The 27,634-nt window shown below is 39.1% G+C and overlaps 1 protein-coding gene across 1 annotated transcript; it reads left to right on the top strand.

Annotated features, from left to right (window-relative positions):
- CHODL (chondrolectin) lies at positions 1–27,634 on the top strand. The gene is given in 8 exon segments (XM_032679291.1): positions 1–91; positions 15,789–16,101; positions 16,848–17,005; positions 21,037–21,084; positions 21,460–21,480; positions 21,483–21,542; positions 23,108–23,210; positions 27,092–27,634. Coding segments are annotated over 8 exon segments (879 nt in total). The 3' UTR covers positions 27,177–27,634.

The raw sequence follows: 27,634 nt of genomic DNA, 5'->3' as shown, positions 1-27,634 counted from the left end.
ATGGGGGCCGCAGCGGGGCTGGGGCTGGCGGCCGTGCTGGCGGCGGCCGCGCTGTGCGGGCCCGGGGCGCTCGCCGGGCGCGTCCTCAGCGGTGAGTGCCGTGCGGGGCCGGTGCGGGAGTGCAGCGCTCGCAGGACCGGGAAGCACAAGGGGGAGAGCTGGGAGCGAGCCCGCTGCTTGAAAGACCTGCGTGTACTCGGCGAGCGCTGGAAGCGCCTCCCGGGCGCTCCTGCCCCGCTGCGGGAGCGCCGCCGTCCCGGCGGGGCCATCCCGGGGCTGCGCACCCGGCAGAGCTGCAAAGAGCTCCAGGTCTGGGTCCGCAGGCTTCCGCGGCAGCCTGGAGTCAGTTCCTGCCCCGCACTGTTGGAGCTGGCTGGTTGCGGGCGCGCTCCGGCTCCGTCCGAGTCGTTTAAAAAAAGATCGAGCATGTGCTCGCTGCAGCGTCTTCCCGAGGGACAGCTGTGTGTTGAGTGGTGTTGGCATCTGCACGGAGATATTTCTTCTTTGTTTGTAATGTTGTCAGGAGGGAAAAGCAAACTTCTAAGAGCAGGTGGCATAAATAGTTTTATTACGTGTAGGTGCGTCCACAAGTCTCAGAGCAGAAAGGAAGACAGTACTTCAGAAATCTCTATCTTAGGTTTAAGAGCTGTAAGCTCACACTGTGTTTTTCCAATCTACGCGTGCATATGCTCAGAAGCTGCTAAATTTAATGAAAAGGCTATTTTTAATTGTACTTTGGCTCAGACCTTTCAAGCTAAAGCTAAGAGGCTCTCGAAGGCATGTTACATGTGCAGCACATCCATGCATTTGCCTGGAAAAAAGATTTTACATGGTCGACTGTGCTTGTTAACAAGTTGTGTAAATGTTTGTATATGCAGGTAGAAACACTTCTCTTTATGCATATTATCGGTATACAATTGTTTCAGCGGCTGTAACAGTAGCATGCCAACAAAACTTTTCTTGTAGTTTTTTGTGGGAGACATTTGATTTCTGAATTTGGATAACTTTCTTAGTTGCTGGTGGAGTGCAGTCACTGAGCATTTTGATCATGTTTTATTTGAAGCATGTTCATGTGCAGAACTGAGAGGTGCTGTTGGGCTTTTGGTGAAACAATATCTTCGGGAAACAATAGCTAAGTAACAGTACTTCCAACACTTTGAAAAAGCTTGCTTGTCTGAAGAGTACCCTGAAATACTTCATCTACCTTCCTTATAATGTGAATTGTACTGGCTGATATGATACATCAAAGCTCTTTGTATAACAATTTATATGAATCCTATGTAACAATTGATTTTTAAGGTATAGTGAAGATTAATCATCGATGAGATGTATTTTGCATTAGTAGTCTCATTGCTGGAGTCCATGTGTGACAGAGGAAACCCAGTCTCTTAATCTTCTAGCTGAAGCTTCTGTGTTTGAGATGCAGCAAACTGAGTAGAGGTCAAGCTTTTAAAAACTATATATGATATGTGTGTACTGCTTAATCAAATTGTTCCTAGATGCATAAAAGGTTTTGGGGCTTTGAAAGAATACAGGCTCTGCCCTATATTTCCCTGAAACATTTCAGAACGTATAATGAGCCTCATGCCAATGTATTATGCAGCTAATACTTGGCTGGTAGAATACAGGGGGGATTTGAAGACACTTATAGAAGAACCATTTATGTACTATTAATTAATTAGCTGAAGTTACATTCATTAGTTAAATAACAGCCAAATATTTATTATGCTTCTGCCAGATACTCTGATGTACTGACAGAAGAACTCATTTTATTTCTTCTTCTCTCAAGGACCACACCCCTATCCTGGCACATGTTCAGGGATAGGTCTAATACTGGTGGTAGTCAACACTTTTTCAGTCAAGAAATAGTGCTATTGAATAATTGGCCAGTGTGTGCTGTCCACCTGACTCCCATCTACCTTATCTCCCTCTTGTATAAAAACCAACAATTTGGGCTTAAAAAAATGTTTGTATGAATTCATAAGTCTATATCTTAAATAGACCTGAGTTCCTGAGAAATTGCTAATTCATGCTTCAGTCATGATAAATAATCTTGAATGATTGGAAGTGTCACTGTTCTCATTCCAAATAAATATATAATTCCTACCACTCACATAGAAGCTGTTTGTGAAACTACCTTGAGTGCTGGTTGGACCTTGTGAAAAGAGTCCCATTTACTGCAGTAAGTTTGCACCAAACCTAACAATAATTTCAAATTTACAACCATTTTGACCACAGTGTCAAAAGGGCAGAGAAGAAAGGGCCTACCTTTTCAAAATGACATTTCCTTAAGTAGAGGGTTTCTGTTACTCTTTCCAAGTATGTTCATTTTCCTGGGATATAATTAAAACTATTGCTAGCATCAAATAATTCACATTCAGGTGTTATTTCTTTGCCATCTTTGATTTGGGAAGTTTTGAAGAGCAGTAACATAAATGTTTTGTAATTTTTAGTGTAGTTAGACAGATGGTTTGTGAGCAGTGCTCACAGCCTCCATATCAGGCTATCTAGTGTTGCTAGAGAATTGATTCTTGAAGGAAAAAAAAAATCCAAGCAGGTTCAGGAGAAAGTGCTGAGTCTGCCTTGCTGTCCCATGACATCATAAAGAACATGAAGTGATGATAATGCAGTTTGCAAAGATGCAATTACTTTAAGTATCTATTGGGCAGGAGAGATGCAAGCTAATCTTATTACTAATCATTTAACAGCCTATGTATTAATCATAGATGTTATAGTTTAATGACTGCTGTTTGCTGTCTACTTGTATTTCTATGGCTTTTTAAATTTTACTCTTTGCTATGGCTGTGTATTCATAGCAGATTAAATAGTGATGCAGTATTTTAAAGCAGTATGTATCTATTTTGGTGTAGAAGTATTTGGATAAGTAAAACACTAAATGAGGAAAAACATTTAGTGGGTCATGAAAGCACAAGAATTGCCCCTAAAGTATAGACTTATTTGCTTCAGATGCCTTTAAGAAAGTGGATATGCTCATTCACACAGCTTATGATCAGATTTGAGTTGTACATAAAGTACTGCAAAGTAAGATAATCGAAGAAGTATCTTCATACTACTGAATCGAATAGACCCTTTCTCAAAAGGGTTTAACTTAGTTGAATTGGCTTGGCCTGCTTATCCCAGTTTTGTTTGTCAAACTGTTAAATATTTTCTGTAGATGAAATCTTCTACTGTAAAGTTGTGGTTTTTTTTTTTTTTTTTTTTTTTTTTTTGCATGAACAGTTCATTTTAAGATACATTTGTAGCTTAGAATTTGAAAGTATAACCTGAAAAAACCCACTGCCTGTCTTGTCTACAGGATACATGTGCAACAGGTGTGTATTTAACACATTTTATTGTAAGTACCCAGCATTCAGCTGCATACTAGAAAAGCTTTTAATGCACATACATGACCACATAGGACAACATCTTTTTGCTCAGTTTTAGATCTCAGTACTCATTAAACCTGGGACTTGGAGGAGTGCAGGAGAAGCTGAGCATTTAATCCCCCAGGACTTCTTTATCAATTCCTTTCCTTATCCACCTATTCTGAGCAATATCTTCTTGGAGACAAATCAATGATCTGGACTCTTAAAGTGAAATGATATGATAACTCTTGAATATAATACATATTTCTATTAAACACAGCTTGCTCATCACCAAGAAATTCCACAATACCCTGTGGAATAAGAACACAGTTTTGATAATGGGAGATGTGTGATGGGGGATGAGTCCTTATAAAGCAGAGTAGAAATACCAGACTACTTGAATTAATTTTAGGAGTCAGATTTCAGTATTAGAGGTGATTTCCCCTTGATCGACCCCCTTAAGCTTCCCCTGCTTATGGCGGAGAGCTATGCAGGTTGGCAAGATTGTAGTTCTGCTCAGGGGCTAAGGGGAGTGATGGGATTTCTAGTGCTGTGTCTCAAGTGAGCACGCAACTTTTCCAGGAATGCAACTTTTCCCTCACAACATCTTGTTCAAAAATAGAGGAAGGCATTGCAATTCTCAGACTCATGATTGTCAAGCCCCAGTACTCCACTTGTCTGAAGCGCCCAAGAGGAAATTCTTACCATGGAGAGAGCTGTGGTAAATAACACGTGGAACGGTATGGATAGTTTTTTGTTTTTTTTTCCTTTCACATGGCTTTCCTTGCTCCAAGTGAGACAAGACTGGTGTGCTGTCCCAGTACCACAGCCCTGTGCAAAAAAGTCTCTTTCTTTGTTGAACTCATGTTCTGTACCTTGACTTTAATTCTATATAGTTAAGGTCTGATCCTGTGTAGATCAAACTTGTTGATTATGTTTGCAGGAGAACATGCTTTCGTTCATAAGGGCTCTATACAGCACTATTTTTCTGAAACTAATTCTCATAATGGCTTTCTCTTTGGAAATCTTTGCATCAGAAAAGACTGTACAGTACTAATGTAAAATAAGTAAGATGAAACAATGATTTGCTACTAATTGCTGCACTCTAATCCCATACTCATACCTGTCACTCATGAGTTGGGAATATTTGAGTCTCTTACTGAAGCAGTCCCTACTCCCACCACTGACAAACAGGAGGACCTTCAGTTCCAAGCAATCTTAAGAAATAATGAGTTCTAACTAAAGAGTTGGCAGAGCTACAACAAAATCTAAATGTAGCTGCAACTAAATCAAAGTAGCTCCCGCTAATGACTGGGTTCACTTTATGGGTGAAGGATAAAAATGGTATTTTTAGGGTGGGATTAGTTTCATTTTGCTTTAGATCTTGAAAATACCACAGATACACCCTAAAAATGCCTGCTTCCTTCAGTTGTCTACACAGTGAGGTCAGTGAGCCAGCTTAGATGTGGACAGGTATATTGGGAATAACTAAAGTTTGCGGAAATGAATCCCACTCTGTGTCTCAACAGTTTCTTCCCATACAACAATGTACATGTATACATGTAATGAGAACTAACCTGTCATACTTTATCTCTATTTGACTATTTTTTTCTTAGTGTATTGTACTACCAATTCTAAGATTCCATGTGGATTGGCTTTTCCCAGTTTCTCAGGAGACTGTGAATGAGCAAGGACTTCTTGCCTGTTGATTTGTCTTAATTGTGGAACTGCTGCAAAAAGAAGGCACTCTACACTCTTGTACTGAGATGCATGTAGAGTGTTCCACCCCAGGAAACTCTTGAGTCCATAAATCAAGGAAATTAATGTAATTTTGCATATATAGATATATATACACACTTAAATCTATGGCAAATACAGGTATTTTGGCAACGAATCCATGAAAATACATTTTTTTGGAAAAGGACATTCAAATTTTACTGAAAAAGGGGTGAGAATGGATGATGCTTGCTCAGAAAAATAATTGGGAAGTTTTCTCTTTTCTCCTCTTTTTCTTAATTTAATTGGCATGGGACATATTTATTGACCATGGGAGATTTAGGTTGAATATTAGGGAAATGTTTTTCACCCAGGTGGTGGTTAGGCACTGGAACAGGTTTCCCAGGGAAGTGGTCACAATACCAATTCTGCCAGAGCTCAAGAAGCATTTGGACATCAATCTCAGGCACATTGTGTGATTCTTGGGGTATCCTGTGCAGGGCCAAGAGGGGGACCTGATGATCCTGGAGGGTCCCTTTCAGCTGAGGGATATTCTATGACTAAAGATTTATGAACTGTTTCCTTCAAGAGGCAAAAATAAGAAATGAGCCATCAGCAGAGATTCTCAGAAGTGCTTAAATTTATGCTTAGGAGAAAACTTGTAGAGGGAACATACTGATTTATATAAAATTGGGTATTTCTAAAAAATGCCTGCTGTTTTGGGACAGAAGAGTATTACTATTCCCTGCTCCCCTAGGCTGGAACACATTATACTTAAGCCATTCAGACAGTTCTTGTCATGTCTATTCCACAATATTTTAACAACTTCTTCGCTGCCATGTCTGCTGTTTCTGGGAAATCCGATCTGGGTTTGACTTCACAGAAAACTATGAATGAAGGGACTTAATTTGAACCACAGGATGGCCTGGGTTGGAAGAGACCTTAAAGATCATCTTGTTCCAACACCCCTACCATGGACAAGGGCACCTTCCATTAGACCAGGTTGCTCAGAGTCCCATCCAACCAGGCCTTGAACACTTCCAGGGATGGGGCAGCCACAGCTTCCCTGGGCCCATCTTGTGAGTATTTGTGCTGCTTTTTATATAACAGCTGACATGATGGAACACTTGGTGTGCCTTCAGGCAATGGTGCATAAAAAAATTTGTTATATTAGTGGGTGTTTATAGGACTTTTAAGAAAAAAAAAGAAAATAAAGTAAAAGTGCTGCGAAGAGTATCAACAGTATTTTTTAAATTCTGGGTAAATAATCAACATCCTGGAGCAGACTTGTAGATGAATAGATTTGTATTTGAATAGATTCAAATACATTCCATTGACACTTGTATGTTATCATTGGTCTGCTTGTGTCCATGGAAATGAACAAAGTTACTTTTACCCATGAAGAGTGTTATTCTTTGGGTAAAATCGTAATTTTTAACAAACACAATTCACTGCTAGGGAAACTGAGGTCCGGAGTACATATCGCAGAACAAAATGTGTATGCTCCATGTCCTGTGCTCATGGTGACGTTTTTCTTACTGCCAGTTGATCAGATGCAGATTGTACCACATTCAAGTGCAAGCTGATCCTCTCTGGGTGCCAGCACTAAGTTTCTCAGTGCATTGTCCTCATCATGCCTGGTGGTGCCAAAGAGCCTGCGTTGCTCCAAGTGACAGTGTTTTTAGACCTCTCAAAGGCAGACAAGGGAAAAATATAGGTCTCACATCAATCTCTATTCCTTCTTATCATGGGAATAGAGAAGGCAACTTACAGGTGGTTGTCTTAGCAGCAATGTTGGCACTTAGGGTGAACCCCCAGGACAGTGCAGCAGTGTAGTGGCCCCTTACAGAAGTAAGTGGCTGTCTGCCATGATCAGCCCTGTGATATATACCTGTAAAGTTCACACGATCAGAAGAGAGGAAAGCTGTTATTACAGGAAAATCTAAATGGGTCACATGCTTTAAATTTATGATGAGTTATATATCTGAAACAGAGCTGATGCCAAAATGAAGGTATGTTTCACTTAGAAGAAAGGAAAGCTGTCATGGCTTTAATGATTTGACTGTGGGGGAAAAAGAGTAATACTTTTTGGGAAATACTTAATAGATTTTTTTTTTTTTAATAATGACTTATGACCTGAATCAGTGACTAAAACCTTTTAATAAAAATGGATATTTATTTTCCAGTTGAAGACACTTACCTTGTATTGATTTACATAATTGTAATCATATGTTTTCCTGCAAGGGTAGTTATGGAGGGTGAAGTGTTGATTAGCTTCTAATGAGATTTAGACATCAAGCTACTTCTTTACAGCTTCTTTATCAGTGGCCTGAGATCCCTGCTGCGTGTGCCAGGGTTGAGAAGCTAACTAAAAGAAATAAATGTTATTTTCTTTGTGAAATGAATGAATAAACCTATCACTGCTTCGTGAAGATGGCAGCTTTCATTCCAGTTCCCAGTACATCAAGAGCAAGCCTGTGTCTGAAACACCACAACACTGATTTGGAAAATTCGGACAAACTTTTAGTCTGCTCTGGAAAAGACAAATCCTCCCAGTGTTTCTTCAACATGATGAAAAACATTTTGCAGGACAAGGGATCCCAAGACCTAGAAGAGTGCAGGTTCTGAGCACATAGAGGCTTTGACAAACCTCCCCAAATGTAATATTTAGATCAATACTTGTCATAAGTGTTCGTTTATATATTTTTAACAACCAGCAGTCTCACTGCAATATGCAGGGAAGCTATCAGATTGAATTTTAATTGCATTTGTATTCAACCAGATGGCAAAATCCAGGTGTTAATGATAAGTAATATTTAATATTTAAATCGGCACTGCCTAATGTTCCTTTACAAATGGACTGTCTCCTTTTGGTTTCTTGGTTTTGTAAAAGTGTAGCTGTTATGGGTCTGTTGAGAACAGTTGTTATTCAGAAATAACAAGTCAACTCCTTGCCCCCAAAAGTGCTCAGAAACACAGTAGCTTAACTAGTTAACAGCTGAAAACCCAATTTCAGCAATAAGTGAACTGAAAAAAGAGAAAATAAAGAAGACAGGGACTGGACTGGGACAAATGCTCCTTGTGTAATTTCATATTCTGCATAACTACTAACTCTCTGTCTGAATGGTATAATACAGTACTTTCTTTCTACTTAAAATTTCCATTGTCCCTGTTTTGTCACTTTGCAAGATTTGCATTAATCCTAGAGAAGGCTGTTTGGCTGGTGTCTGAGGACCTCTAGCATCATCTTTGCTACAGAATATGGGGTGGTTAATGGCTAAAGATAGATATGGCCTGTGTCTGAGAAAGAATAGAAAGAATTTACCTTTTAGTGATCATTTTATACATGCTGTCTATACATCTATAACTTTTACAGGTTAATGACCAAGAATTTAACAAGAAAGGGACTCCATTATAGGAGTCCCTTACAATATATATATATTGTAAGAAGTCTGGCTAATAGATGAGTCTTGCTTGAGAGCTTGGGGCCAGTCTCCCATAAGCCACCTTAGACATTGTCTGCATGCTCATGACTCTGATATGATGCATACAAAGTGTCTCCCTGTACACATATCTACTTGAAATACAACTACTAGACAGGCAAATATGGCCCTGTGATATTTTATATAAGCCATTAAAAATTACTTGGAACCTTTGAAAATTTTTCTCATTAGAAAAATCACTTAAGAAAAAATGTATGATGACAATTATGCATAACCCCTAATCCAGAAGAAGTATAAATCAGTAATGGATGTCTCTTCTCTTTGCAGACTTGGTTATTAGGAGGGTTGGAGGAAAAAATACCTACTAAGGCATGGAAGAGATAGCTATGAAGATATTAATAGGGATACAGGCTGGTGTGTGATCTGTACAGGAGCTGGTATTTGAATGGCAAATTTGAGAGCACACAGAATTGCTTAAGCAGCTCAGCAGTGTTAGCTGAGGAAACATCAATGGTCTGAATAATGACTCAGCTAGAGAATGTGTCTTAGTGTTACAAACTTTGTGAGAGAAGATGGCAGTTTGCTTTTATCCTAAATGAAGACAGAATGTAATTATGAAATGTTATCACAGTATTTCTTTAAAAAAAGTAATATGAATCATCAATTAAATTTAATGAATGGCTACAAATATGATGCAGTAAAACATCAACAACAGTAACATAATATAGCAAAACATGACCATCAGCTGAACCCAGTCAAAATCTGAGTGGATGATACAAAGATCATTTGACAAGATGCATCAGCTTTGAACCAAAATGTGATTAGGGAAATTTCTTTTAGGCTCTTACTGGTCACATTTGAAATGCATTACTGAGACTTGGCATGGAGGACCCTGTGACTCGGGGACAGGTGAAAACAAATTGTGCCCAGTGTTACCCAGACCCTGAGGTCACTGTGCTCATGCAAGCTTGAGACCAAGACTAGTCTTCATAACACAAGCAGAGAAATATATTTCTAACCAGTGGAATATTTTAGTTAATTTATGTGGAATTCTGTTTTTGGTATTTCATTATTACTCTCATTTAAGTTCTTGTGTCTTTATTTTGTCACTTTATTTTCAGAGTTCTCCATCAGCATCATGCTGTTCTGGTAAGCATTAAATATTTCACATTCTTTCCTACCAAGTATTCTTCTATGTTCTCTGCTGAATCCATTATCTTGTGAAGAAAAAGTCACAGTATGAAAACATAATGGACTTGACTACCTCAGACTTCGTGCATTCCTTTTTGTCTCTCCTCACGTGTGCTATGAGCATGCAGTGGCTGTTCCCCACTAATCTAGGTGGATACTAATGGTAGGGGACCCTGGATTGTAGGTTAGTTTGTGAGATTCAAGAGGAGGGAAGGGTGGGATTTGCTAGCAGGGAGCTTGCCTTCTACCTGATATCTTCAAAGACTCCAGCAAGCAATGTGTGTTACTCAAAATCATCTTTGTGTCCCTCATGGGCCCATGGAGGTTTAGTTAGTACAAATCCTGATGCTCTTAGAGGAGTCTCTGACCTGGGTATTTTATCAGCAATTTAGCTTCTAAATGACACTTTGTCATGACACTATAACTTCTGTCATGACAGAAATCAAGGAACCTATTATTTCTGTTTAATGAAACATAATTATTAAAACTTAATGGAGACATAATTGATTGAAATACCAGCTAAGAATTTGCTTGTTTCTCCTTTTCTCTAAGGACACTTTTTTCCTTCCAGGAATGTTTTAATGAGTAGTTCAATGAAAAACTTTGTTCTAATGTTGAGATTAAAACATTCTACTATGGAACTGCTATGTGACACCCAAAGATGAAAATTGGTCCTTATGGATGGGATATTAGGAAGACATTTTTTAGAGACAGAGTAATCAGACATTGGAATGGGCTGCCCAGGGAGGTGGTGGACTCATGGTCCCTGGAGGTTTTTAAGGTGAGACTGGATGTGGCACTTAGTGCCATGATCCAGTAACCATGGTGGTGTTGGATCAAGGGTTGGACTTGATGATCTTGGAGGTCTTTTCCAACCTGGTCGATTCTATTATCCTATGAATGGTAGCTGGCGTTTCCTAGAGCAAGTACTGTACACTTGCTTTCATCAGCTAATGGGATGGTGAGACAGTGCAAGGGAAGTCCAGCCAGTTCAGGTTCTCTGCAGTAGGTGACCAGAGCTGCTGAGGCTGAGGGAACAGGGCCAGAGCTGTGTTGTATGGCTGATGTCTGCGGGAGAGGTAGAAAGAACAAACCAGGAGACACTTCCATAAGGAAACTGGGACTCCTAATCTTGCACTTTTGTAACTGGGAAAGAAAGTGAAAACCAGTCTTTTGTCTGTCAGTTATTGCTTTAACATAATGCTCTTCCCTCAAGAGGTGAGAAAGCAATTGTTGATGGAAAGGTAAGGAATGGGTTCATGACACCAGGCCAAGGGTGTGTTTTGCTTGTTTCTGTTTCTGCTTCTGACCAGGGTCTGGACTGTTCTGCTTGGGTGAGGAAAGGCTCTTCTGATACGCTTCATGAAAGGAAGGATATAACCACTCCACCTTCACATCAGCAGATAGTCAGATAGGGTTGGTTGAAACCTTAATTTGCCTGGGTGTTTGTAGGGGAAAAGAGTGAGTTCTTAGGTCTTATTAAATTATTCTTAAAATTAGTTAGATCTTCAATCTCACACTGAAGGAAGGATCAAACACAATAACATGCTTTACTTTTTTTCTTTCTGGATACCATGTGGTGGCACAATGTTTTCCTTGATGTTTTCTTTATTCCCCCAAGTATCACAGCGCAGATCTTTCAGAGAGGTTGTAAATGCCTAACTTACCTCTATTTATTCATATTGCATAGTGTCTTAATGTGATTCATTCCAACAGTCTTGCTTACAAATCTATTTTCTATTCAATTGTGACAGAAAAATTGGAATTGAATTTATACAGCTGAAATAGCAAAAAATGTTGCTTTAAAATTAAAGTGGAGTCTTGTCTGCTGCAAAGATGTTAGTGTAAGGTAAAATAACACATGGTTAATGTTTCCATACTTATCTTGTCTGCTGTACAGTGTGGTCCATTCTATCGGTTTTCACTGGAAAATTATTTTTGCTTTGTAGTTGAGAAATTAGTAGAGAGAGAAAGTGGTAAAAAATGAAACTTAAAAACCTGACACCTCAGTGCATTCCGAGAAGAGCACTAAAATGTCAACTGATTTGCCAGCTATTAAGGCAAAACTGCAGATTTCCATTAACACATTTATCTGCCATAGTGGTGCTAGTTCAAAGTCCCCTTCAAAAGAAGAAAGAAAAGATTCAGAGTCGGTCACTGCCTAAATGCAGGGATTAAATTAACTAGAACAAGAGAAATTCACAGCTTCTTCTAGAAAGCTTACTACTCTGCCTCACATACTTCATTCACATTGTATGAGTCTATGGATCTTAATGCCAATTATTTCTTGGTTCCTTGCTGTTTTCTCTGTTGGTTTCTAGGGGTATATTCTTGCAGAAATGATCAGCCTTTAAGGGGGAAGTTATTTCTTTTGCTGCAGGTGTAGAGAGCAACAAATGAAAGAACAGGAATTTAGGAGTTGGGTTTCACTTGTTCAATTCCTTCATTTTGTAAGACTTGATTTTAGAGTTATTTAACACTGCACAAACATCTGCAATAACAGTGGTATCCTTACAGCAGCTCAGACACAGCACTTGCCAGGACTCCATGACCCAATGATCTTAAAGGTCTTTTCCAACCTAAATGATTCTAACAAACAGCATGAGTCTCTGTGCAGCAGCTGACTGGAGATGAATACCCCGAAGGAGCTTGGTCAGGTAGCCAGCAAGGACCCATTTGTCTTGCTAGGAAGGTCATTTAAATCAGGTTTTTGGAGAACCACAGAAGAGCAGAGACTGTGCATGAGAACAGAGAGTGAGGGGAGGCACTTCAACCACCTGAGAAACATACAAGGGACTGGATGTGTGTGTTATAGATGGAAAGCTATTTTCCCATGAAAGGGAGGCACAGCATGGGAACCAAGATCTACAGTGGTCAGCCCACTCATCTAGATGGAACATTCCTGCATGACTGAAACTGTAACTGGTATATTTTGGTAGCTGAATTTGCTCATTACTTACTACTTGGTGTCAAGGGGGAGTATGTGCACAGTATGAAAGGAACCATGGAAGAACTTCTTCCTAAAAATTGTCTGGGAAAATAAAAAGAAGACAAGACAGTGAACAAAGGACTCTCCCTAAATTTACATATACATCTTGAATTAATGCTTTGAATCCACTCTTGAGCCAGAGGGAAAGGTGTGGTCACTTTTCCTTGTAAGTGATTCGTGTCCCACATGATTCAGTGCTAACCTTTGGATGTTTGAGCTGTTATATCCATATGTGTACTCTGGCAATAAGCCATTGTCACTCACTCAGTGGTGAGGGTCAAAATGTTGCTCAGCTCCTCCTTCCCTGTGCGCTTGACCCTGTCAGTGAGACGGAGCTGCTGGGGAAAACTGATCATGTTAACAAAATTTGAATTGCAGTATTGTAGATGAAGGGAATGAGCTGGGATTTCACATGCAGCTTTCATTCTTGCACTTCCCAGTTCTGAGTAGTTAGAGTTATCATTTTACTTTGATAACAGGGGCATTTTTTTTTCTTCTATTCAAAGAAGTCTTAGAAAGAAGTCCATTATTTTATGTGCCTCTGTATCTAAGGGTCTGCCCTTTGGTTCTTCAGCACCATTGGCCAGCCAGGACTGTGGCTCTCACTACATGGATTGATAGCAAGGTTCTTAACTTGCATGAATAAAGGGAAATGGCAGGAAAGGAATTGGGACATACATTGTTGTCAGGACGTCATCAGACGAAGTCCAAATAGCTGCTCTCTTCCTGATCTTGGAGCCTGGATTTTTCCATGGATATCTGTGGAACAAGCTTGTCCTTTTTATTGAACTGTTCTTAGCTAAAAATCAAGAGCTATTCCTGTTCTTATGTTGCATTATTAATGCAGCTTTGATACAGTCTGCTTATTCTCTACAAATTCTGGAAATTGTCCACTCTGCGAGTACAGAGAAGTCTTCAGTCAGCTCTTGTACTGTTTGCAATCTGTTATGGCAATTATGCTACTTATTTAATGAAAAAATGAAACAATACTAAAGCAAGAAGAATGAACTAGCTTTTAGGCTTTTCTGTTTACTTCTATGTTTATTCTTTGTGTTTAGAAAAACACTGGCTTAAAAAGTTATGGTGCAACTTAGCTTATAGGATGATGTTGCTGTTTTCCAGTGACAAATTACAGTGGTGTTTTTTTAAGGTAAAACAGGATAAATCCTGTTCAAAGGTAAAGTCAAAGGGTTTTCTTAAGAATGGGACTAAATACAAAATTTTCTAATGCAAATCTGACATGGTACAATCAAATAATATCTTTGCCAAATTATCCAGTCAAATTAAGAAATTTGTTGATTTCTAAACGATCTAGATAATGTCTGGTAGGTTTTATTGCTTTGGTGTCCTTCAGTAATTTTTACTTTCCAAAATAACCTCTCCCGCCTTTCTTCTTCAATGATAAATTTCCATACTGGAAAAAATTGATTTTTTTTTTTTTCCTGAAAGATGGTTATATTTAGAAACCTTCTCCTGTCCTGAAATGAACATACTGGAGTTCAGTTGAAGCTGATATGAGACTGTGTTAATTTCTCATATTATTATATAATCTCTAGAGAATCTCAGTAATGAAAGATAATTTTTTTCCCTTTTCTGGAAAAAGGCATGTGTCTTTCTCAACCACAGAACTGGAAGGAATAAGTATTGTTTCTTCATTTGGCTTTTGATTCTTTCCACAGACATAACTCTGAAGGGCAAAGGAAAAGTGGTGTGAATGTAGCAGATCCAGTGCTTTCTAAAAGCATCATAGGGTTTCTTTGTGAGATCTGGATTGCATTGAGATATCTGCTAATATCTGGAGTTTCTGTTGCGTGTTGCAAAGCATGTTTAAAGAGTGGCCACCTCCTCTAGCACCTCCAGTCCCTGGACTCCCTCCTGCCTGGCTGCTGGTGCCCACTCTGGTACCCAGGGCTTCTCTCTGAGCTGAAGGATGTGGCTGCAGCTTTTGCCCTTGGTGGTTCAACCACTAAGAAAGTTGAGCAGGTATTCCAGTGCTGTGCAGGCAGGACACAGCTGTCACACAGATTGACACAGGCAAGATGCTGCCTTCAACAGCACCCAAGTGCATCACCCATGTAAACATGGACAGTCACGTCCCCTCTTTCTCCTCAGCTGGCAGAAATAGATGGTCACTAGGGAAGGCACAGGTTCAGTCACACACACTGTTTTACGTGTGACTGACCCCTTTAATACCCTTTCCTGTCAGTTCCCCCTTTGTTCCTCCCCATTCCCTAACCCTGCGTGGTGCCTCATGAGATTGCATAGTCCCCTCAACATCCTTATCAAGTTGCAAAGTCCTGTTTGCCTGCAGTTTCTTGATAGCTCACCAATTTGTGTGCCTGATAAGTTTTCTTTATTTCCTTCTTGTTTTTCTCCATTACGTTTTCCTGTCAAGTCTGTGTTTGTGTATTTGGTTCCTTTTATTATTATTCCTTTTTGCACCAAAAAATTCGTTGACCAGATACCCTAAAGAAGCAGATATTCTCCTTCCACACACCCTTACATGTTGTACTTAGTCACATTATAGTGAAGAGTAGCTTCACATCACAAGATGAGTTCCTTGTGAATATGGCCTCTCAGGGTTATATAGCAGGATTCAAAAACTGCTAGCTGCTTCTTGCCACTAAAATGGAGAATTTTAAGCATTTTTTAAAAATCAAATAGCTTTGATCGCAAAATGAAAGTGGAGTTGATCCATTAGTATGAAATAGTTAAGAAAATACCTCCAAACAGACCTTGGCTTTAACAGAGTACAGTCATGCACAGCCTGATGGTACAGTCATTAGAGCAGGGAGTCTTTTTCTAGAAGTTAGTGGGAACCTTCAGTGTTTTGGAGAGTTTCACAGGCCTTGGGAAGAAAGCCATAGATTCCCATGAACTGTACAATGTTTGCAATTTAAATTAGAGTGAAGTATTTCAGTGGTGCCAGTGTGTCCCCATGAATCCTTTCAGACAGGGGAAAAAAAAAAAAATCTCCTGGCCTCCATCAACATATACATCATGTGCTCTATTTTTTTTTTTTTTTTTTTTCAGTTTTGCCCTTCATTACTATACCCTAAACACTCCCATGTCTTTATTTTTCAGGTCAAAAGGTGTGCTATGGTGCCTTCAAGCGTTCGTGTTACAAGTTAGCCTATTTCCAGGACTTGTCTAGACGTGTGGGCTTTCAGGAGGCCCGCCAGGCTTGTGAGATGGATGGTGGGGCTTTACTGAGCTTGGAAAGTGAAGCTGAGCAGCAACTGATAGAAAACATGTTACAAAACCTCACTAAATCAGGCTCTGGGATTTCTGATGGTGATTTCTGGATCGGGCTCTGGAGGAGTGGTGATGGACTGGCCACGTCAAGTGTTTGCCCTGACCTCTACCAGTGGGCTGATGGAAGTATTTCACCCTTCAGGTAAGTCTGTAAAACTGCTTATTGAGAAGGTTCCATGGAAAGAAATGGGGATTGAAATGCCCAGCAAGCCAAGTATTCTAGAAAGAAGCTTGAAGACTTGCTGCCCCATGAAGTTTCTAGTATCCCGTCCTTAACTTCTGCAGATAAAGTGGAGCTGGTGTTTTGAATCTGGAGCTGTGAAAGGGTGGCATAGTGTGGCTTCAACCTACAATTTTCCTTGCTCCCATCTAATGAGTTTGTCTCTCTATGGCTCTTGGAGGTTATTCTACCACACACAGAATCTTTAGGATGCAGCCTGATAGCAGGCAGGCAGGCAAATTCTACGAGACTCTGGCCACTTTGAGTCAGGGAGCCAGGCACTAGGTAAATTAATGCATATTACTTAGTGTGAAGTTTTCTGTTTCTACCCTTTTTGAAAAACCTTTCATTTTCTGATTAAGCCAAAAGCCAGAGTAGCAGAAACTCACAGAACTCAGGACAAGGGGACAGTTAAAACTCAAAAAGTCAGGAAAGCAGAGCAGTAGGATTTTATTTCTGCAAAGATGCTTTGACTCATCAGATTTTTAAGATCCAGAGATGTGGAGCTTGAGACTTAAACTTTTCACATAGGAGTTGTGGGAAATGCAGCATGTCTTTGAGGATGGGAGTGTTGGGGTTGATGTGTCTTCATTGATGTAAACTCTTTTTAGCACCCTGATAGACCTTACCTTCAAAAGTTGAAAGCTTGTCTTTATGTGTACTGCTAGAAATTGGTATACAGATGAGCCTTCCTGTGGAAGTGAAGCCTGTGTGGTGATGTATCATCAGCCAACTGCAAACCCTGGTCTGGGAGGGCCATACCTTTATCAATGGAATGATGATAGATGCAACATGAAGCACAATTTTATCTGCAAATACGCCCCAGGTAGGTGAAACTAGAGTTATATTTCACAGGTGGGACGTTACCTTAGAAAAAGAATTGCCTTGGTTTTGAGAGGGAATCTGCAAATGTCTTGTGGCCTGTAGTACTGGTTCCTTTGGTGTGTGCTGAGCTGGCATTAACAGGAATGTAATATCTCAATAATAATTATTTATTTTAATAAATTTTTAATAAATTTAAATAAACTTGCTTGTATCCAATAAGAATGTTTTCAAGGTTATCTTCACTATCATGCATTCCCAGGTTTGCTTTGATATAATTCATTCCCTGGTTATTTTATCCTCCACAAAGTGTTTTAAGTGGCCATTTTCTACTTTCCTTGTTCACTATGAAGTAGAATTACCAAGACATCTCTTGGTCCTACTTGGTCCTTGTAGCTGCAGACCCACCATTTTCTATGAAGTTATTTTGTGAGGGCTGTTTCAAAAAGTTTTGGCTTGAAGAATGAAGTCCAGAACAGTAGGAAAAAAATTCTGCATTCATGCATGTAAACTTTAGATATGAAAAGCAGATGCATACTAGTTGAGATGGTGACAGAAAAAGTCAGATCTTAGGCAATTTGGCTGTACTTCCAGACATGACATAAGTTCTGTACATGTCAGTAGAGGAAACATGAACTATAAACTGGAACATAATGAAAAAACAGAAAAGATTTGAAAAATAAACTTTCAAAGTTGAGCCTGTAACACTTTCTACTCTTGGTGGTACTTACAGTAAATGAAAACATGGTTTGCAGCAGGATCACACAAATATTTTCAAATAATCTGTGCTGTGTCCGTTTCTCAAAAACTAAGCCGAAAATCAGAATGCATATGAAATTATGCATTAATTTAATTAATTAATTAATGAAAGCTTGAAAAGTGGACCAGTGGGAATGCCATGAAGTTTAACAAGGCCAAGTCCAAAGTGCTGCAACTGGGTTGGGGCAACCCCCAGTATCAATCCAGGCTGGGGGATGAACAGATCCAGAGCAGCCCTGCTGAGAAGGACTTGGGGGTGCTGGTGGGTGAGAGGCTGGACATGACCCAGCCATGTGCACTGGGAGCCCAGAAACCCCCCGTGTCCTGGGCTGCACCCAGAGCAGTGTGGGCAGCAGGGGAGGGAGGGGATTCTGCCCCTCTGCTCTGCTCTGCTGAGACCCCACCTGCAGTGCTGCCTCCAGCTCTGGGGTCCCCAGCACAGGGAGGACATGGACCTGTTGGAGCGAGTCCAGAGGAGGCACCAAGATGATCAGAGGGATGGAGCACCTCTGCTATGTGGAAAGGCTGAGAGAATTGGGATTGTTCAGCCTGGAAAAGAGAAAGGCCTGGGATCATCTAATTGTGGCCTTGCAGTACCTGAAAGGAGCTTGTAGTGACAGGATGGGGAAAATGGCTTCAAACTGAGAGTGGGTTTAGATTAGAAATTAGCAGGAAGTTCTTTGCTTTGAGGGTGGTGAGGCTCTGGCACAGGTTTCCCAGAGAAGCTGTGGATGTCCCATTCCTGGCAGTGTTCAAGGTCAGGTTGGATGGAACTCTGAGCAACTTGGTCCCTGAATTAGATGATCTTTAAGGTCCCTTCCAACCCAGCCATTCTGTGATTCTGTGAAATCCTACTCTTAACAGCTATTTGTCCTACCTCATTCTATGTTTTCTGTCTGTTTCTCTATGCTCACAATCAAACCATAATCACATCTTTGTAGCAGATCTGTCTGTCTGTAGAGATTCAGGCTATGTTTCTTCCTCTGACTTTGGAGATAGCTTTCTCACTCTCTAGTCTCTTAATGAATATATTAATGACAATTGATATTGGAAGCAATATTAAATATTTGGAAGGCTTGGTATACCCACATATTTTAACCCACCCTCAAAATCTGTTTCTCTGCTTTTAAAGTTATTAGTTTATGGTGATCATTATCTATCATAGGCCCTTCAAGGAAAGTGTGAATATACAATTTTTATCACTTTTACAACTGAGCACAATTATTTTAAATAAGATATAAAAAGACTTTCTGACATAAAAATGTTATTTAATGACATAAAGTTCACATTGATTAAAAAGGTTCAATTTCAAGTATATTTCATGTCCTTAAAAAAAAACAAATTGAAGTGAAATAATGATTCTCTAATAGTGAACTACTTACCATTCTTCTTGAGATGTGATAAAGAATTGTTTTTTTCTATTGCTTTCACCATTAGAAAAAATGTCAGGTGTTTTGGATTGGCAGAAAACAAAGTGATAACAGTGAAATTGCTTAACAATGAAAATGCATTTATATTCCGTTCGCCATGTAGAAATAGGTTACTAGTGTATAATGAGGCGTATAAGGCAAATATATGTAGGTAGATAATGTTAGGACTGACATTGTTGTGCAGCTAAATACAGTACACTGAATTGTAGTTATTATTTTCAAGCTCTTGGAATTGTGCTCTTTTAGCAAACCAGACTGTTCTCCAGAAATGCATTTTCTGTCACATGGAGGAAGGAGTGGATGCATAAATGTATATAAATAGGTATATGACATTCCTTTCGCTGCCTGAAGAAAGTACCACAATGTCTGTAAGAAATTACATTTGCCATCTCGAACTGAGATCTTACAAATGACCTTTTTTTCCCCCCAAAATCACTGTAAAAAGCTTCAAAGTCAGCTATTTGCAATACAAAATACATCCAATTTAGCAGGAGTATTCAAGCGTCCCACGCATATTGAATTTCAGTTTGTTATCCAAGTATGTTGTTTTCCACAACGTTTTCTGTCGTATGGTGTATATGGCGTAGGATACCAGTCACAGGCCAAAACAGGTTGTAGGTGACTGTGGTGCAGTTGAATCTAATTGTATCAGCAGCAAGTTCAGGGCAGTGCTCCTTAGGCAGTCTTGATCAGCTGCAACTACATTTCTGGTGGTCACTTTAATTTTTCTAAGGCCTTTTTTATAGTGCTTTCCTTGACAGCATTTACTGGCTTTAGATCATATTGATCATTCAGCAATCTTAAATTTAATTATAGGTTGGTAATTGCAACCACATCCAGCTCCTGTATGTTTGATTATGCAATCAAATTAAAAACTGCTCTTCTGCTGTCTAGGGACAGACTCAGTTCTTTGGGTATTTTGCTATCTTTCTTTATATATGGTCAGATGTAGCTATTTTTTTGTCAGAAGTAGGTAAAATAATTGCCTTTTTCTGGTAGGCTTTGTTGCTGCTTTGATTTCTCCCAGCAGTCTGTGTTATCAAGACACTCAGAACTGCAGGCTCATAGCACTATTAAGTTAATCTTATGATTAAGGAATGGTGTTCAGTCATGCAGATTCCACCCCTATCCTCTATATGAGGAAATTAATTCTGTGATCTTTGTGAACTTTTAGTTATAACAGTAACCATAAGTAATTTAGAAGCCTTTGCAATGCAGCTCAAAGACATGAATTTGTCCTCCAGTTTCTGTGTGTTACAAGAAGTAAGATATCATTCCTCTTTTAGAGTGATTTCAGTTCCTTATAGATTTATTAGAAGCCACTGCCCATGATTGGATTTAGGGCTGCCTGATACAAACCCAAACTACATGAAACTGGCATCTAACCTCACAAACTTGTGCTGCTTTGTTTGTTTCGTAGCCAATATTCGGTATGCATTATTTTGAAAATGTGATAAAATTTAAGTGCTAATCATGAACACTTAGTTTTTTGTATTATTTAGGATTGTCTGCAGAAATAAAACTTTGAGGATGTTAGGAGTTTATTGAGCAAAGGATATGAAGATGTTTAGTGGTTTATTCAGTAATCTAGCAGTGACCACCAAGAGTTGGAACTAGAATAAACTATAGTCTTTTTCTAAGGAGCAACAAGTAATGAAGTAGAAGTGATTTGAAGCTAGTTTGCAAATAGTCTTTGGTAGAAGATGAAATACTGAAGAGTTAAGCATTTCTGTTTGGGGGAAATGTATCTATTTCTATGACACTGCATGCAAAATAATGAAAATATCTGTTTTATTGCACATATATTTAATTCTTCAACAATTGATTTCAAATATTGGTTTAACAGATTATGTCTTAGAAAAAGAATTAGGAGACAGAGCGGAGCCAGATTACGGTAAGAAATTTTAAACATTAAACTGATTTGCAATGGTAAATACAGAATTATAAGGATAGCTTACAAAACCCTCCAAAATTATTTAAGTGTAACAAGCACAGTTTAAAACTGGAACATAGGAGAAATGAATCCTTTAGAGAGCAATAGCTACAAATATATGGCTATTCAGAATAGCACTGCTCGTAATTCCCGTTCCAGATGTAATCCCAATTTGTAATAAAATCCTGTTACATGTATATATCCAGCAGTTTACTCAGTCATAAAAACTTTCATTTTTCCAATATAAATTAAGATGTAATTATTATTAATTTATTTAACAACATAACAGCCGTAGTTTTACTCACTGTTTTCCTAAGATGTCTGATATCCTTTCAGATACTATTCCAACAGTGCCAGCAGAAATCCTTATGACACAAGCAAACCAGAAGATCAGTATCACATTATTGCTACTGAAACAGGTAAGTGTTTCATATGAATTTAGTGTTCTGGTAAAAATATTAACAGTGGACTCTGTTATAAGGAAACTGGTTAAATATTAATTTGTCAATGGGAGGAAGCAGTCTGTTTCCACAGGAACTGCCCTGAAAATGTATACATTTGAATAACATTTAAAGAGTTTAGTAAGTCTTCTTGTAACTGTGGAAACAAATAATTTCCTAGTCTCCCAAAACTTTGATCTGAATCTACAATCTACACTGTTTCTCTTGATATGTAAGATTTCACCAGTGCTCACCCAGCTGTGGATCATCTTCTAGGCTGTGGTAACCAGTGCCTTGCCTCTCTCCATCTCCTCCCAAAGACATATTGGTTATATTTGATACCCTTGACTCATTAAAAAAAAAAAAGGCACAATGAATCTTTCTAACAGACATGGCATGAATTCTTCCAGTCTACAGAATAAGCCCTGTACCCTAGCTCCGGGTATCCTGTGTTTTAAGGAATACCACATGCTTAGAGGAGTTGAGTGCTTTGCTGAGATTTCTAGCAGAAATGACACTTAGTATTTTGGAAATGGATACCTACTGCCTAGGTGCTTCCTGTAGTGCCTCAGCTACTTCATTTAGCAATTTATGTCCTGAATGGAATCTTGAGGTTCATGAAAATAGATAGTACGCCCTGAACATCTCCTTTAGGGAGTATGCCGAAGTTTGCTTCCTACCTGCCACAATCTCCAAGGAGCAACTCTGGATTTTACAGGATTGTACCATGGGATTATCGAAAGTTGATGCTCTGTTTCCACACTGGTTGCCTGGATTTGAGTCAGCTTCCTAACTGATATTTCTGTTGTTTGTAAATCTAGATGACTTGATATATAGATGAACTGTGTTTTGAAATCAATAATACCACTTATAGAAACTATGCAAAGACTGGTTAAAACTCCTAAACAAAGCCAACCTGAACATTCACATTTATTTTTGCTAGTGAAAAATATTTTCAAAAGAGGTGGGCAAGAAACTCTCCACACTTTGTACATTAAAACAGTTGGACCCTTCTGGAAGTTGCAGACCACATCCTTTATTGTAGACAGATCATATTCTTGGCTTTTACCATTTCCTACTCCTTTTGTCCAGGGACCTGCAGGAGAGCACCTTTAGCTCTCCTGACTAGTCAAGAACAGTGTATATCTGTCTTTTAAAGAGAAAGGGGAGATGAGCCAGGTTTGCTCCTCCTGTGGTCCTCCATGGGTGGGAATCCAACATACAAGGGCAAGTGAGTCTACAGGTTGTGTGGACTGTAAAAATAATGGGCTGTGAAATGTACTCTGTTAAAATACTTGAATTTTTAAATACAGAATTGGAAAATGTCAGAATTTAAGACCTTAATATATCCTGCACATCACTCAGTAAATGCTGTTTTATTGATACTGCTGAGTTATCTCTTTGGAGCTCTTCCTATAGGAGGAACGTATAAGTGTTCTTTTGAGTAAGTTAATGTATTTCTGATATTTTACTCCAGATTTTTGCTCACACAGTTAAGGGTATTTTCAGCATGGGAGACATTAATGAGAACTTTTGTCTTGTAGGTATAATTCCGAATCTAATTTATGTCGTAATACCCACTATACCACTACTGCTGTTGATACTGGTGGCTTTTGGGACTTGCTGTTTCCAGATGCTTCATAAAAGGTAAAATATATTCATCCATAATGGTCTTAAAATGCAGAATTCATATTTCCATTGGCAAGCTATTCATGCTGAAAGACTGCTTACATCTGTCCCCAAATATGCAAATAAGCATCTTTTCATCTATTAAAATCCAAGCAGTTTACAGCTGTTACAGCTGAACATTCACCTTCGGGCTTTTCCACAACATGCTGAAATAATTCCAGGTCTCAAAGTGCATTGCTGTTAGGACTTCACCCCTTTATGAAAAAGGTATCTCTGCAGATTGGTAGGCTGAGCTGTTGTCAGCACTTCTATCTCACCTCTTCCATCATGATAACCACCTATAAAGCATCTGGGCTGTAGGAAGGAATAGTGGGGTCCTTACAAATACAGGGTGAACTCAAGGACTTGCCTCACTTTCTGACTTAAAGTGCAGTTTTTTCCAAGGATAGACCTAAGGGTCAGCAGCTGTTTAGTGCTGCTTCACTGCACATACCCTCCAAGCAACAGGTGGATCACTGGAGCAGAGAAATTAAAAACAAAGAGCAAACCTGTGCTTTGAGCCACGCACCAGGGTGACAGCCTTTGTATATCATGTATCTGCTAAAGAAAATGCTTAAAGTAAACAAATATTTGTACATAGATGCAGTGTCAAACAGATGAATTATTATGCAGAGAGGAAACATTTCAGTCTATGAAACAGGATATATTTTGATTCATGCTTTAAAATTCTTTGGACTTTTAATTTTTCTCGAAGTAGGATACATTAAGAAATGACAACTTTTTTTTTTTTTCTGAACTAATACTTCTGAAACTTTTTTACAGAATCCTTTTCATCCTTTTTTTCAGAAAGTGCTTTCAAGGCAATGTAATCCAGAAAGGTTTAAACTGAAATAGATAATTGCTATTTTAGTAAAACATCAAGAGTAATAAACAGGTTAACAAGCTGTTATCCCTCTTGAAGAGCAGAAATAATAGTAAGGAATATAATATCACTGTTTTAAGAAATTAGAAAAAAATTCCTCCTTATTTTTAGTCTTTATTTTTATTTTGTGGTTTTTCTTTAATTTTTCCTGCCAATAGCTGAAACACCTTATTTCAGGTGAGAAAACTTTTCAAATATGAAGCCTGTTTCTGTCTGTATGAGTGAGTCTACAGTGATATTTGCAGTACTTCTTAGTAATGTGCCTCATTGAAGCAAGTAATCGTAAAGAAGTTTGGAAGCTCAAAGCAAAAAGGGTAATAAAGAAATAATATATATAACAATAGCAATTATATAGTAGTTGAAATCTGGAACCCTTATTACAATAGCCCTGGATTTTCTGGTAAGTATGACATATGTGTTCATACCTTTCCTGGTAGGTCTTTCTCTCCCCAGAAAGGTTTCAGCCCTCAAATACTCCTGGGAAAGCAATGAGAGATTCATGGCCCACTGAAATCAATGGAATTAGTGGTGTTGACTTCAGTGGGCTTTGATCAGGCCTTTGATGCTATAGCAGTTCATCCAGAAGTAATTCATCTGATCTTCCAAGACTTCAAAATTGCATGACACAGATACTGGAAATTCGCCTTGGACGATTGTCCCTTTTCTGTTAGCTGATTAGTTTGATAGACTAAATGATACAAAAATCAGTGGAAAAGTGGTTTTGAATCAAAATAGCAGTTTTGGCTCTTAGTTTGTGAGTTTGGTTGTTTTTTTTTTTTCCTCCCAGAATGTTCATTTGGGTTTCATCAAAACTTTTAATTTAAGAAATTACACGAATTTTTAAAAATTGCTTTAATCAAAAAACTATCACCAAGAACAAGGTATTTTCTTTATCTGTTGAAACAGAACTTTATTTTAAAAAAAAATATTTCTCCATCTGTTTTCAATTGTATTTCCACTTATTTACACCTTGCAAATCGTTTTGTTTCATTACAAATGTGCAGTTCTTGGGCAAAAGGCAATTTAAAAAAAGAGGCACTTAAACTGATCATCTGAACACTGTAGAACTTTAGGAAAGGGATTCTCTCCTGCTGGGGAAGGAGGGATCCCCAGATTTCCACATGAACCTGACTTCTCATTCTTTTTTAGGCTTCCACAACATGGTGACCTTTCCTCTGAAACCCACAATCCATGGCCAACCAGGACATGCCTAGCTTGAAAGGTCATGACTAATTTTGCCTGCCATTGGGCTCTTAAAGGGTACTAATAAGGAAAAAAAACCTCATCCCTGTAGCTGGCAGAACTGATCAGCTCATTCATGCTTAGATGCTCTCCCTTTCATTTCTTCCAGGGAAGCAAGGAGAAACTGCTTCAAAGACCCATCTCCATTATCATCTGAATGCCTTGCAGAAAGTTTAAATTCCAACCTGGTATATTTCTCAGTTTCTATGATTGCATTTGATGGTCAAAACAGCAATATGCTCAAGCTATTTATTGCATCTTCCTTACCTTTCTTACTAAAAATATATTTCCTGAACCAGATGTGTAGCTGGTGAAAACCAGCGTAGGTTTGCTGAAGATAAGCTCCTTTTATACAGCTCAAGTTCTGATCCAAGGTATTTAGAAATCGTTCCTGCTGTGTGGCAAGAACTCTCCATTCAAAGCATTTCATCATTAATTTACCAAATATGCCTGCATTTTCTGTATTAATCTGGAAGGAAGCAGAGAATCAGTCTCTTTAAGAAAGGAGCACTGAAGCTCCTTGGTTCATTGCAATTGCTTTGTTTATAGCGTTGTGGCCTGATCTAAAGTCCACTGAAGCCAATGAGAGTCTTTTCAATTACTCCAATGGGCTCAGGTACATAATGCATTGCTTTGTAGGACTACAGAGGTAAGTCTGGAGGGACTAAAACTACTGTACCATTCAGCTCCCTCAAAGTACATTTTAAATCAACTCAGACTTGCTTGCTTTTACAAACCAGGAAAGGAGTAAACTGAAAATTCAGAAAACTGAATGTATAGGACTGTTGGGACTCTGAAGTTGCCAGCTCAGAGAGTAATGTAGGGCTACTTCTCCTCCTCTGGTAATTACTTAATTGGAAAAGAACCTGTCAGCGTGAAATATTCTAGCCAGAGAGTAAAACATTTTGATTGAAATTCAGCTGCAGTGGCTCATGAAATGCCTCTTTCCAGTAGACTGCAGTGCACTGTTACCTGCCAGTGTACGTGAGGGAAGGTGGTGCATGCTCCCTGTAAAAACTAGAGTGAACACTTTTCTTAAATATTGCAGAGCACCTACTTCTAGAACCAGTTTTATTCCCTCCCCCCCATCCAAACCACAATTGAAGGAAAACCAGCCCTAGTGAAGCTTTCTACCAGTCATTCATGCACCATCACTTCATTAGATGTCAGGTCAAGCCCTGAAGGGAAGAGGCTTTCTGGCACTGACACCCATTAGCGTTCTGGGGTCCCAGGGGTGCAGGTGCAGGGTGCACGTGGGCAGGGTTGGGGGGTACCTCCCCTGGGGTGGGTGGGCTGCACCCTGAGCCCCTTGGGCAGTGCTGAGGGGGGTGTGTGTGTGTCTGGTCCCCTCTGCAAGGGAAGCACTCAGCTCCCGCCAGCTCTGGTCAAACTGTGTCCACACCTATCCTGGAGAAGACCACTCTGTAAGAGAAGGTGTGGTTAAATGGGAACTGGGAACAAAAACCAAAACCCCAAAATGAATGAAATATGGGCCAAGTTATCACAGTTCTTGGGAGTAGCACTGCTAAGCAGGGTGGTCTGGTAACTTTTTGGTAACAGTTGCTTACCTAAACCCACCACTGTGGGGTCACTGTGGATGGGGAACCTCCTCTGTGAAAGCAACAAAAATGGCCTTCAAGTATGGGGGTGAAACAATCAGGTCTGATCACAAACCTGAATCAGGGCTGCAAAGGCACATGTGGCACTGAAAATAGTTTATATTTTTATTTTTCAGTAAAGGAAGAACAAAAACCAGTCCAAACCAGTCCACACTATGGATTTCAAAGACGCCTAGGAAGGACAGTAGCATGGAGGTATAATGATTTACTGACTGAAAAGAAAGCAAAAATAACATTTTGCAGTGAGGCTGTATTTATAATGTCGTCAAAGAACATTAGCTTGGAATGGCTTGAAAATGCAAAGGATCTACAAGAATGAACTGTAAGCTCCCCCTTGAGGCAAATGTTCAGATCATTTTTATATAACGTTTGTTTATTAATTCAGTAACAAAATATGCCATGCTAAATAAAGGGTATGTGTTTATTTTGCTAAGAGATGTAAGTTAGCTAGTTGTGAGCAATGAAATGAAGAGAGTGTTTGAAGTTTTTATGGGGAACTATCCACGATGTATATCAGTTTTAAGACTGTTTGTAGTTAAACAAACCCTCTTTATTTTTTCTTTAGTCTCTCATGCATTGTAACCTAGTCGATGTACTGTAAATGGAACTGACAATTTTACAGTGTAACAATTATTTATCTTTGCATAAAAGTTTGATAC

Source organism: Chiroxiphia lanceolata, chromosome 2 (assembly GCF_009829145.1).
Source record: "Chiroxiphia lanceolata isolate bChiLan1 chromosome 2, bChiLan1.pri, whole genome shotgun sequence".
Lineage (NCBI taxonomy): Eukaryota > Metazoa > Chordata > Aves > Passeriformes > Pipridae > Chiroxiphia > Chiroxiphia lanceolata.
Note: the sequence above shows the minus strand (reverse complement) of the source record. Positions and strands in the feature narration are given on the sequence as shown.